General features: G+C 37.0%; 3 protein-coding genes, 2 long non-coding RNA genes and 1 gene segment (V, D, J or C); 4 read left to right on the forward strand and 2 right to left on the reverse strand.

Moving 5' to 3' along the window:
• Nucleotides 1-12,900, forward strand: part of LOC100709195 (uncharacterized) — a 1,346,887-nt gene that overhangs the window by 860,550 nt on the left and 473,437 nt on the right. The window contains exon 3 of one of the 4 annotated variants that reach the window (XM_025906576.1): nucleotides 11,387-11,396. The exons of the other annotated variants lie outside the window; for them this stretch is intronic. Within the exon in view, the coding sequence (XP_025762361.1) occupies nucleotides 11,387-11,396 (10 nt within the window). The remainder of the gene's footprint in view (nucleotides 1-11,386; nucleotides 11,397-12,900) is intronic. 4 annotated transcript variants of the gene reach the window in all.
• Nucleotides 1-12,900, reverse strand: part of LOC112846698 (uncharacterized) — a 961,229-nt gene that overhangs the window by 693,796 nt on the left and 254,533 nt on the right. The gene's annotated exons all lie outside the window — the stretch shown is intronic.
• LOC102076453 (Ig heavy chain Mem5) overlaps nucleotides 1-12,900 on the forward strand; it is a 900,359-nt gene that overhangs the window by 661,164 nt on the left and 226,295 nt on the right. The window lies entirely within an intron of this gene.
• The window catches only part of LOC106096470 (immunoglobulin mu heavy chain), a 1,110,954-nt gene that overhangs the window by 653,149 nt on the left and 444,905 nt on the right, over nucleotides 1-12,900 (forward strand). The gene's annotated exons all lie outside the window — the stretch shown is intronic.
• Nucleotides 1-12,900, reverse strand: part of LOC112846703 (uncharacterized) — a 297,478-nt gene that overhangs the window by 31,659 nt on the left and 252,919 nt on the right. The gene's annotated exons all lie outside the window — the stretch shown is intronic.
• On the forward strand, nucleotides 955-1,491 carry LOC109202065 (immunoglobulin heavy variable 3-43-like). The segment is given in 2 exon segments: nucleotides 955-1,024; nucleotides 1,120-1,491. Coding segments are annotated over 2 exon segments (360 nt in total).

Here is a 12,900-nt window from a genome sequence, read left to right on the forward strand (position 1 = left end):
CATAGGAGACGAAGGGATGAACACCTTCTCTCTTCTGCACCTTTTATACATTCTTTTTTGATTAGGGGCTCTTTCGAGTCTCATTACTTCCCTCTAATATCCTTGTTGCACAAATACACACAGCCTCCAAGGCCATCTTTGCCTGATCAGGCCACTCCATGCGGAATCTCAGTGTATCTCAATCTTATGTTGGTTAAACTTATACTTCAGTATTAGTATTAAAAGCAATTGAGCATGATTAACTATGAGCAAAATCACATATAAATCATTACACTGTTTGATAATTACAACATACTTAAAAAGATTTCTCTTATTAAAAATCATGCATAATGATGGGCTGGAGAGACACATTTCTTATTTTACACATTCCTGCTGCCGGTCTCAAACACAGAGAGACACCAATCTGCCAAAGTAAAACCTGAATCATGTCTACACATAGAATTAAAACAGACATTTTCATAACTGCAACTACATTTCTGATTCAACATATTATTGAGACTTATACTTTGATTACATGTTTGAGAATAAAGACAATTTACTATTAGCAAAAGCACATAAAGATAAACTCGGTTTTAACACACTGTATTATTTTACACATAAAAGTCTAGATATCAAGTTCGTTTACCCTCTTTCAGACATGAGATGTAAGTCCACCCCTCTTAAAAGTATACAGTATAATTTATAACTCCTGCATAAACAGTTACTCTCCATTTGATGCTACATCACAACACCTTATTCAGACGTTAAGGCATAATTTAATACAACATTTTCTGTAAATTTTGTAAATATGTTTTTCTAAAAAAATTGGTGAAGATGTTTTCATTTTATTGTTTAATTTCAGATTAATTTGAAATGTAAAGTATTTGAGTACTCCTTTGTTTGAGACCCCCAACATATGCAAATATTTACATGTCTTCCACCTACTTATCTGGCTGCTTCGAGTCTGGAGAGAATAGTGGACTGACTAAGTTAAACAAGATGGTCTTTAGCACAGTGCTACTAATTTTGACTGTCTGCTGTGCAGGTAAAACTCTTGACAAAAACTCTTTTCATGTTCTTATGTTTGTTTATGTTGAAAATAATTTATTTTCTTAACTGCCTACTTATTTCTATCGATAGGTCTTCATGGGCAGACTCTGACAGAATCTGGACCAGTGGTTAAAAGGCCTGGAGAATCCCACAGATTGACCTGTACAGCCTCTGGATATAACTTTGGTGGCTACAGTATGCACTGGATTAGACAGGCTCCTGGAAAAGGACTGGAGTGGATTGCTTATATTAGCAGCAGTGGGGGAACCACTTACTACTCTCAGTCAGTCCAAGGCCGTTTTATCATCTCCAGAGACAACAGCAGACAGCAGCTGTATCTGCAGATGAACAGTCTGAAGACTGAAGATTCTGCTGTTTATTATTGTGCTCGAGACTCACAGTGACTAATTTGTTTAAGCAGCTGTACAAACTCCTACAGCCCTTTATGCTGTATTTATCTTGCATCATAACTGTGGTATTATGGCAATATTACTAATACTTAATCTATTAAGACTGTTGCTGTAATAGTGGCTGTAATAATGTCTTCATTGCACTTGCTTGAGAAGTTCTTTACTTTTCACACAATTAAGCTCTCCACTGGTGTCTCCTGTGGTGCCATCATGAATGTGATCTCACTATCAACCAAAGTGACCAAAAATTAATAAAACATAATGATAAGTTGAAATGGTCACAGGCAGTTGTTCATATATGAGAGGATAATTTAAGGCCTCACCAGACATCCCAGCTGTTTAAATAGATTAAAAGCAATAGATGCAGTGTTTCAATATAATGACATAATCAGTGGTCTTTGTTTTGCTAAAAATAGGGGCTCATTTTAGTCCACTGATTATGTTCAAAAAGCAACTATGGAGGAGAAGACACCGCCTACCTACTGCACAAGCATTTAAACTGCTTTAAAAAGGGAAAGGAAAACAGAGAGAGAAAATGAACAGTCTACTCAATCATCATTTTAAATGGAAATAATCAGATGCAAAAATATTCAAATTAGCATCAAACCTTTTTTCATATTTACCATCAGACATGAACAGGCTCGCATCTCTTCGGCTGACAACTACACTGACAACTCTTGTCTGGTTATGACATGTTCTTGTACTACTACCTCTTTGCCATAACTAGAACAATGTTAAAGAGGAAAAAGACTAAATAACATTAAATAACATTAGAGGACTCCTCTTTATATATATATATATACATATATGGCTCATTACAGTGCTTGAAGTGCACTATGATGCCAGATTTACTGCAGGTGGAAACATGTGGCTATGTATTTATCTTCATGAAGGAATTTTAATATTGTATTTACATTTATTTAAAAATATGCTAAATTAACCTATTATATAGGAAGTGGTGCCTGTGTGTCAGTGCGAGGACAAATGAGCTTACATCATTTCAACTTTAACATCAATCATGTTCTCTCTGATACTGCTGGCGGCTGCTGGATCCTGTGAGGAGCTTTGAATTGAACCATTCTAATAAACACATTAGAAATTCTAAATACTCCGATAAATGCTGGATATAATGATGATTTATGTTTCCACAGGTGTGTACAGTATTGATTTTATCCAGCCAGACTCATTGGTTGTGCAGCCTGGACGGTCTTTGACCATCACCTGTCAGGTCACTGGTTATTCTTTGACTGATAACGACTATGCAACAGGGTGGGTGAGACAGCGTGAAGAGAAACCAATGGATTGGATTTTTCATCAGTGGGGAGACAATGTTTATAAAAATGATGCTTTAAAGAACAAGTTCAGCTTCAGCAGAGACACTTCTGCTGGAACAGTGACAATAACAGGACAGAATGTGCAGCCTGAGGACACAGCTGTGTATTACTGTGTGAGCCTACGGGCCACAGTAACACAAACCTGCACAAATACTCAGCATGATACAACCACACATGGTAAATAGGAATAAGGAGAAAGACGGTGTTCTATGTAATTCATCACTTCTTGAGAAAGAAGATGATCAGTTTTGTTCAGTTATTAGAAAGAACAGAAATATGTATTATTCTATAAATTAAATATATTTAAATATCTTTCTGTAACTCCACTGTGTTATAATTACATATGAAGAAATGTTTAATTTGATGACATATATGATTTCAGAATTTAATCAAACAAAGGGATGGACTGTCATTATGTAGAGTATTTTTTGTTTTAGACTTCTTGACTCCTAATAAAACTGAGGATGTTTGAAAATCGCCAGCCTCATTTATCACACTTTGTTTGTCTACATCAAGGGCGTAGATTTGGTTTTGGCATTGGTGGGGACGGATGATTCAACCACCGAACCCTGCGCTGTTTCTTTTTTTTTTTTCCTTTTTGTCTTTGCTTCTTGATAAAAAAAAGGAGAAATATACTTGCCTACATATGCTATTCTACATTCTTTTAAACCATTTAAAATTACAATTCATAGTTTTATATGTGAATTATATAATGTTAAATTACTATTAAACAAATGACTGATTTTAGACTTTAGTTTACTTCAGCCATATTCCATATAAATCAGGTATCATACAAAAATTAAAAAAAAAAAAGCTTCAAATACAGTCATGACAATAAAAGAATATGACTTTAAGGACCTAACAACATTACTTCAGTTATAGTACACCAACATCTCTTACACATTAGCACTAAGGGAACACTGAATGACCTGGTGGTTTTTGTCCATAAAACTACTCATCTAAGATTACCACAAAGTAAAAGATCTCTCAGCAAAATTATGCAACATTTTAGGCACTATTGCTCCGATCAACTCAGTGAGCTGGGACTTTTTATTCTAAACATGAACTACTACAGCAACAGACATGAACTACTGGTGCCCCACACAACAACTCAATGTCCACTATGTGAAGGAGTCTATACTATACTGTCCTGGTGGACATGGCAACACTTTTTTCATGGTTACATACCGTTTTAGACTGATGTGGACCAAAGCCTAGCACATACTTGCCAACCTTGAGACCTCAGAATTAGGGAGACATTCAAAGGGGTTTTTACAGTGTTTACTTATCGGAAAAAAACAAGTTAAATGTCACCGGCCTGTTCCGGGGTGTCCAAATTCAGAGGCTGCGTCCACCTGAGGACCCGGCCTTCGCGGTCTAAGTGGGCCGGGTCCTCCGAAAGCCGGGTAGACCGGAAATGAGCGACTGTGAAATTGGGGAGTCTAGCCTTCATAATTACGTCACCTCTGCCGTCTGCTCCTTGCTGTCTAAATAAAATAAAATATAACCGGACGCTTGCGTAGATTCTCGACCATCTCACACTTCTGTTTAATCAGTTTTCTGTTTGACATTTATTCAACTGTGTGAAAACCCCGGAGGAACCCTTCCGAGGGATTAATAAAGTTTTATCTAATCTAATCTAATCTAATCTAATAACTTTAATCTCAGCCAAACCGATTTACTCACGAACAAATAAAACACTGAAAAAGGCCAAACAATAACATGTTTAAGTTATTTGAAGTTTACACAACTACATTCTCGCCTGAAAATATGTTAAAAGTTTATTTCGCGACCCAGAAAGAGTAATAAGAGTAATATTAATACTAAGTAGCTGCAGTAGTAGCAGCTATTGTTGGAAACTGGAATTGGCTGGGCCAATCTAGGATATGGTTTTTCAATTTTGTTGTCCGGGTGGAAAATCGGGAGAAATTGGGGAGAATGGTGGCTCCGGGAGATTTTAGGGAGGGGCACTGAAATTTGTGATTCTCCCGGAAAAATCGGGAGGGTTGGCATGTATGGCCTGGTATTGCCTGTAACGTTATTATGACGGACACATTTTACGAGTTAACTTGGCTTTAAGTGACTTACAGGTTTCTTTGAAAAATACTTTCTTATATCCAGGTTCTTCCTTTTTGCTGCCATCCTCCTCTCCTCCTTGCAGGTCATCGCAGCGCAGGATTGCCGCTGCTAAAACTAAACAGAACTCCCTGAAAGGCACAGCCAATCACATTGGCCATATTTGTCACATGAGGTAGGACTCCAGTAGAGAACGTAATTTATCTCTTTCTGCACCGCTGGGCGAATGAGACGTTGACAGATCGTTTTTTCTTTCTATCGGGTTTGTATTTCTTTACTCAAAGAGATCAAATTATTAGTGGGGACAATTCAATAATCGCTGGATATTGGTGGGGACATGTCCCTTCCGTCCATGCCAAATCTACGCCCTTGGTCTACATCCTATAACCATAAGCATTGTGTGGATTTTTTCCTATATTTCTAACATGCCAATTTATTGGTGGGCCGCATGGAGGAGGCAGATCCAGATGGCCGGGGTGTTGTTCGGGACGTCAAAGTAAGGATTTGTTGTAGTCATCCCATCAACTGGTCCAATGCAATGAAGGTTGGCGAACCATGTCATTCCACCATTCTCCACAGGGACGTAAGGAGGCTGGTGGTGTTACTGCCAGTAGAGCAGCAAGAGGGACGTGGCTCGTTCCCCGAAGTATCCAAGAAATACTTACAGACTGGGGAGTCTTTGGTGTGGGGAAGTCCAACCTGTTTAAAACACGGTTATAAGAGTTTCTTGTTCTCTATATTAGTGTTTACTGCTACTGGTTATTGTGGCCTACTTAGTCTGACACGTAGCCCAAGTGGCAGGTGTGTGGTTTTTTCCCATATTTCTAACATGCCAATTTATTTTGTTGTGATTTAGTATCAGCCAGACCCGTATTTGCTTTAAATGACGAATTTATTTAAGATGGAGTGATTTATGTAAGTCTGGGATGGTACGTGTTAACAGCCGCTCATAGATCCTACCTGCCGGATCTTCTTTTCATTGATATTGCTGTTATGACTGATGAAGCCGAGCTGCTGAGTTTCTGTGTTGGCTAAATCATGTGTTAAAGCTATAAATATGACTATTACCAAACTGTACTGTCATTAATAGGGTTGCTTTGTTAATGTTGTATGGTTGTTTTATTTTGTGTCTTTCAGTTGATTACCTGGTTTCTGTAAAGGCACGGTTACTGTACTTGTGTTAGCTTATGCTTGTGCAATAAAGCTTGTAAAAGGCAGCAATCAGATGTCCGAGCCTGAGTACGGCACAGTTTCATCAGTTAAAACACACCCTTACGGTGTGTAATTACATTACAGCCATTACATGTAATGGCAGCTTCCTATATATTATTATGTAAACCCAAACCACATAAACAAAACATACCCCGGGCATTGTAATAAATAATCACTGTCAATTTTTTCTCTAACTGCAGTCCAACATTAAAATGCCAATCAATTGTCCATGTTCAACACAATAAGGATGACTGCCAAGTTCAGTCCAATTCATCTGATAGCATGTTTGTTTTGATGAAGATGCAAACAGTGATCTGTGAGACAGAATTAGCAACAAAGCTAACAGACAACTAATAAACAAAAACAATATATACTGAACATAGAGGTTTTAAAAATAATATTTGATTTTTTTGGTTTAAAATAAATTAAAAAAGGGAAAAGAGAACTCCAATAGTCTCCCCTTTTAGAAAACATTGAGATCAGTGATGAATCCAGTTCAGTGTCTGAACAAGGCTGTAGCTGAATTTTAAATTGAAAACACTCAAACATGGTTGATCGTGTGTTTATAAACTCATTGGTTCTTATTTTTGCATCCCCTGCATTTATTTGTAAATTATATTTGAAAAAAAGTGCTGCGGCCTTTATTAAAATGAAAAAATATATTAAGTTTTTCACACTGAAATAACGATACTGTGAACAATATTGAAAGAATGACGAATGAAGAATTGTCCAGGTTCAATACAATAGAGATGACTGCCAGCTTTATTCTAGTTCTGCTTGTGCGACAACAGAGATGAACGTTCATAAATTAATAATTCATAGTTTTTAGCACAGTTTTTTTTTTCTTTTTTGTGGGTGGGTAATTTATTCTGAGTAAAAACTCTTTACTTACTCACCTTTTCTCTGCTATTTTTGAGGAGGAGCTGATGCAAATATTCTTTCGTCCACCTCTACTTATCAGAGTGCTGACAGCGTGCAGAGAATAGTGAGCAGACACAGTTAATCAAGATGGATTGTAAAACAGCACTGCTACTTTTGACTGTCTACTGTGCAGGTGAAACCTTTTACAAATAAGTAAATAAATACAAAAATATAGTTCTTTTAATTTATGTTTGAAATAATTTATTATCTGCCTATTTTATTGCTGTTGACAGGTGTTGATTGTCAGACCCTAACACAGTCTGAACCAGCAGTTAAAAGACCTGGAGAATCCCACAGATTGACCTGCACAGGCTCTGGATTCACATTCAGCAGCTACTGGATACACTGGATCAGACAGGCTCCTGGAAAAGGACTGGAGTGGATTGCTCTCATTTATACTGATAGTAGCAAAGCTTTCTACTCTCCCTCAGTCCAAGGCCGGTTTATAATCTCCAGAGACAACAGCAAACAGCAGCTGTATCTGCAGATGAACAGTCTGAAGACTGAAGATTCTGCTGTTTATTATTGTGCTCGAGACTCACAATGATGGGAGCTGGTTCAACAGATGTACAATATCTTCCCTGTGTCAGGACAAGTATGAAATAATTTGTTGAGGAAAATATGAATTGAATTTGGAATGAAAAATTTTGCAATGCTCATGAGAACACTGTTATGTGTGGATGATAATTGATGATAATGAAGACTAAATATTCTCTTTTGTTGTGTTTATCACACACAGTGAGTGAAGTACTTCATAATTTTAGTCACTGTGAAATTCTAACATGTGTGCAGAATCATAAGCTGTCATCATACTTGCGTGTTTCTTACAAATATTTAACATTTTCATCTGTTTTGCTGGTTATCTGCTTTTGTCCAGATATGAGTTACAGCACCTTTTTAGAAGATTCCTGTGGTTTTGTCCCCATTGAGGGAACACAAAGACTTCACTTAGAGGAAAAGCAGGGGTTGAAATTGTTTTTAGGAGTCTAGCAAATTTGACCCATTTTTGCATTCGATGAGGGCAAAAATACATCCCAAAATGTGATCATTTTAGTCTTGAAAGTCTGAAATTACTTTTTCTTAAAAAAAAAAAACAAAACTGAAAAAAACAAACTGTCTCACACAACCGCCTTTACAATTTGATGGTTAAAATGACTGTCTAGGTATCAAAGAAATAACCATGTTTTACAATTCAAAACTGATGTGACAGATCTTATCAGTACACTAGAAGGCAGTCAGCTTTAAGTCTCTTCATTTAGGATCAGCAAGGATCAGCAATGATTGCAGTTTCCTGTGTGAACCAGAAGCTGCTTTTTCTGTGCATTCAGAAGGAAGTGTGTTTATGAATCAGATTATGATTTATTTTCTGGCTGGTCAAGTTACATGCTTTGCTCCAGGGAGATTTTTTTTTTTTTTCTGAAGCAATCTTTATATTTAATGCAGCCATTCTGCCAACTAACGCATACACTATTACAAACTTGGTTTTAAAGTCAAATGTGCAATATGTCTCCCTGTAGCATGTCATGTCAAGCAAGTAAGTTTACTTTCCATCTTTGGATACCTGCTTTTTCACTCTCAACTAAATAGCAACTGTGCAACAGATTGGGTTAAAATAACATGAAGGAGAACCGATAGATTGGATTTTTCATCACTGAGGAGACATGTACTGCCTGTACTCTTGTTTTCATCTCAAATTGCTTGTCTTGAATATTGTCTAAAATTCAGAATTAGAATGAAAGTGCTGGAGTAGGAACGCACATGTGTGGTAGACACATTGAAATCAGAAAGGAACAGTATTGATCTTATTCAGCCAGATTTAATGGCTGTGCAGCCTGGAAAGACTTTGACCATTAGCTGCCAGGTCTCTGGTTATTCTATGACAGATGACAGCTATGCGACACGTTGGGTCAGACAGCATGTTTGGTAGCTGTTCATTACTGTGTGTGTGACAGTGACACAGTAATACAAACTGATAAGAAACCCCTGCAAAATCACTCAGCCACCAGTCTCAAAAATATTGTAAATGTGAATGATGGCAGTGTGAATTAGCATATGTGTGCTCAGTTCAATCATGTGAATTTATCTTTTAGTAAAAACAGCTGCGTCTTTTTGTCTGCCAGTTATGTAGGACCACAATGATACAAAACAACAGATAAATAAAATATTTGCCTCTTGGTGTGTTTCAGTAGCAAAACATTCATCAGTAGTCTTTTGTTTTCTGATAGGAATTTTATCTTATGCAGAGAAAAGACAGTGACACATTATACATCATTCTGAACAGTGTCTTGATGCATGCTAAACCATCCAGGTAAAGATATCCCCAAACAAAAATTGATTCTGTTCATCTGGACATAGCATTTTCAGTGGGAGAGAAGATTTTTCACTCACTAGGTCACTCGGATGACTGAAGAAAAACGAAAACGCTACATTTAGATGAACAGAATCCACTCTTTTTGGGATCATTCTGAGCAGTTTTAATAAATTATAATTATAATTTTGTTTTTTCTCTTCGCAAACATTGATGATGATCTGTTTGCTTACAGGAGTATGGAGTGATGTTAAACTGGACCAGTCTTCCTCTGACAAGAGGATATTTCAGCTGGATACGACAGAGACCCGGGAAAGCTCTGGAGTGGATTGGTATAATGAATTCAGGTTCAAACTCTGCTAGCTATAGCAGCTCCTTTCAAAGTCGTTTCCTCATGACTGAAGATGTTCCCAGCAGCACTCAGTACCTCGAGATTAAGAGCCTGACAGCAGAAGATTCTGCTGTTTACTTCTGTGCCCAACACACCACAGTGAGTGAAACCAGAGGAGCAGGTGCACAAAAACCTCACTGATTTCAAGCACCATGGCAAGTTGAGCATTTAAGACTGATTTTACTTAAAGTCACAATGTGATGTAATATGAGAAGACATGAGGTTTTTTTTTGGTTTTTTTTATCACACTCACAAATGATGAACTGCAGAAAAATTGAACACATAGTTGATCACTGTAAATAAACTGAAACAAGTCACACAAAGGACTAGTGATTTGAAGAGGCCCCCATTCCCCAAGTTTGTAATTTCCAGCATTGTGCCACGCCGATCATGATCATCGCTACCAACAAAAAAGGAGCACTTAAATATAAAAAAGTAAATAAATAGATAAAAAACTTACTTACAATAAGTATTCACAACAGGCAAGGTTCACAAAAGATGGCTCTTTAGTAAAATTATTGTTCTATAGCAGAGATATTGCATGTGCAAATTTCAGAGATAAAAATAGCTATTTGGACGGGGATTTGTTTTGAAAAATACTTTTGAACACTAGAGGGCATCCAATGATAAATCTCTTTCATTGCTTCGCAAAAGTGAAGTCTGTAAAAGGAAAGGAGCAGAATTATTAGATGCCTGCTTCTCTCGCCATTTACATTCTGTATCTCTTTCAGCTGCTCGCTCGTCAGTCTCTGTCAGTCTCTCACCTCATCAGGGCCAGTGGTTAGCAGACCAGGAGAACCAATCACTGTGTCCTGTAAACACTATTCGCCAACTTCACAGTTATTTATATCTTTCCTTGATTCATAGAATACAAAGTTGTTTGTAATTTTAAGAAAAAATGAGAAAAGAGAAACACTCAGTAACACTGCATAGTTTTCAGTAGCTCCACTCTCCTTCTTCACATCCCAGTGGAAGTCCTTCTGAATTCCCACACATTCTGCAAAGTGACACCATCTCAAATGTACAAATTGTCCTCATCTTGGGTATCATTTCTGAGGAGAGAAAAAGAGGAAAAGAAACTCTTTTGTATATATGCTTATTTAATGTTAGCTAAACACTGTTCTGCTTTCAGCTGCTTGTGATCAGTTTCTAACTTTCATGGCACCAACACAAATTTATTTTAACTAAAATAATTGTGTGTTTTTGTATGAGATAATGTTTAAGTACAGTAATTATAAAAAGTAAATGAAAGATATAAATTAACAAGTTCAATCGTGACAATACAGCAATCAAACCTATCATTGGGGGAAAACAGGAAAAAACAGAAACAAACCAAAAAATATAATGCATCGAAGAATATGCAATATGTGTCAGTGAGAGGACAGATGAGCGCTGATGATTTCAACTTCAAACATGTTAGCTCTGATACTGCTGCTCTCTGCTGGATCATGTGAGGAGCTTTTACACGATTCACTTTCATGAAAACATTAGAAAAGCAGATAAATGATGGAGATAATGTTCATTTCTGTTTCCACAGGTGTGTACAGTATTGATCTCATCCAGCCAGATGCAAGGTCTGTGCAGCCTGGACAGTCTTTGACCATCACCTGTCAGGTCTCTGGTTATTCTGTGACTGATAACAGCTATGCAACAAGTTGGATCAGACAACGTGAAGGAAAAGCAATGGACTGGATTTTTTTACCAATGGGGTGGAGGAGGCTTTTATAAAAATGATGCTTTAAAGAACAAGTTCAGCTACAGCAGAGACACTTCTGCTGGAACAGCAACAATAACAGGACAGAATCTGCAGACGGAGGACACAGCTGTTTATTACTGTGTGAGATACCGCACAGTGATACAAACCACTGACAGACCTGCGCAAATCCTCAGACACCTGCAAAACAAAAATGATGGAAATGTAAAAATGAACAATGTCACGCTCACTTCACTTCACTACTGTTTATTACTGTGTGCATATTAGTGAGACAGTGATCCAAAACACCAAGAGACCTGCACAAATACTCAGGAGTTTTTAGACTCTCAGCAGTTCACTTAATAGAGAGCTCCTGAGGACATAAATACATTTGATTATGTTTAACACACAGGTGTCATGAGTCTGACTGCTTATTCTTGCTCCCCGTGAATAACAAATTCACACAATTGATCCGCCTCACATTTTTTGACTCAGTGAGACAAACTATTTTTGCGCACTCTCATCTAGAACATGAAGTCGGAAATGAAAAGTATGATTCTGATATAAATCAAATCATATCTGACCAATAGAAGATTCTCTACAACAGCACCCTGTACTTGTAGAGTTTCTGGCCCCATTTTTTTTTTTTTTTTTTTTTTTTATTGTATATGTTGCCTGCTTCACTGATGACATCCAGGCAGTGTTGGGCAAGTTACTTTGAAATAGTAATTCAATTACAGTTACTAGTTACTTCTTCAAAAAGTAACTGAGTTAGTAACTCAGTTACAATATTCTAAAAGTAATTAATTACTTGGAAAAGTAACTATTGCGTTACTTTAAAAACAAAAACAAAGAACGTTTAACCCTCTGGCGTCCAGGGTATAATTGGCCATTTTTTTACTACTCTTGATTTTCTCTCCACATTTTACCTTTAAAAACTATTTACTTTGCCTTGTTTGGTATCATTCTTTTTAGCGCAACCTCACGTGCCTGAATTTACAGTTATGTTCTCATTTTGTCATACTGTACAACCAGAATTGATCTAAAATCAAACAAAAAACATAAAATCAGAGTAGAAAAAGTTATATTTTTACTGTAACAACCATAAACATGTTTAATGAATCATATTTCATAACTTCAAATACAAATATAAATTGTCAATTTTAAAATCCTATGCACAAGTTTTGCAAACAACAAAGTTATTTGCAGCCATTTACCTTTTACCCTTTTTTTAAATAACCATTTCAAACTATTTACAGAACAATCAGCTGTTCTTCAATAAGATGCCTCACAAATTATTTGTGCCACTCCAAAAAAATAATTTCTGTCCACTACAAAGGAGAACATCACAGCCTGATACCTGCAGGTCTGACAGCAGCAGGTGTATCACTCCTGTTTCTACCTGGAGACAACAGTCGCCTCATTGTTCTGACACACAACACAAAACTATACACAACACTACACACTAACTACACAAGACAACACATGAACTACACACTCCAAACACACTAAACGTCACAAATCTC

This window comes from Oreochromis niloticus, linkage group LG4 (assembly GCF_001858045.2).
Source record: "Oreochromis niloticus isolate F11D_XX linkage group LG4, O_niloticus_UMD_NMBU, whole genome shotgun sequence".
Taxonomy (NCBI): domain Eukaryota; kingdom Metazoa; phylum Chordata; class Actinopteri; order Cichliformes; family Cichlidae; genus Oreochromis; species Oreochromis niloticus.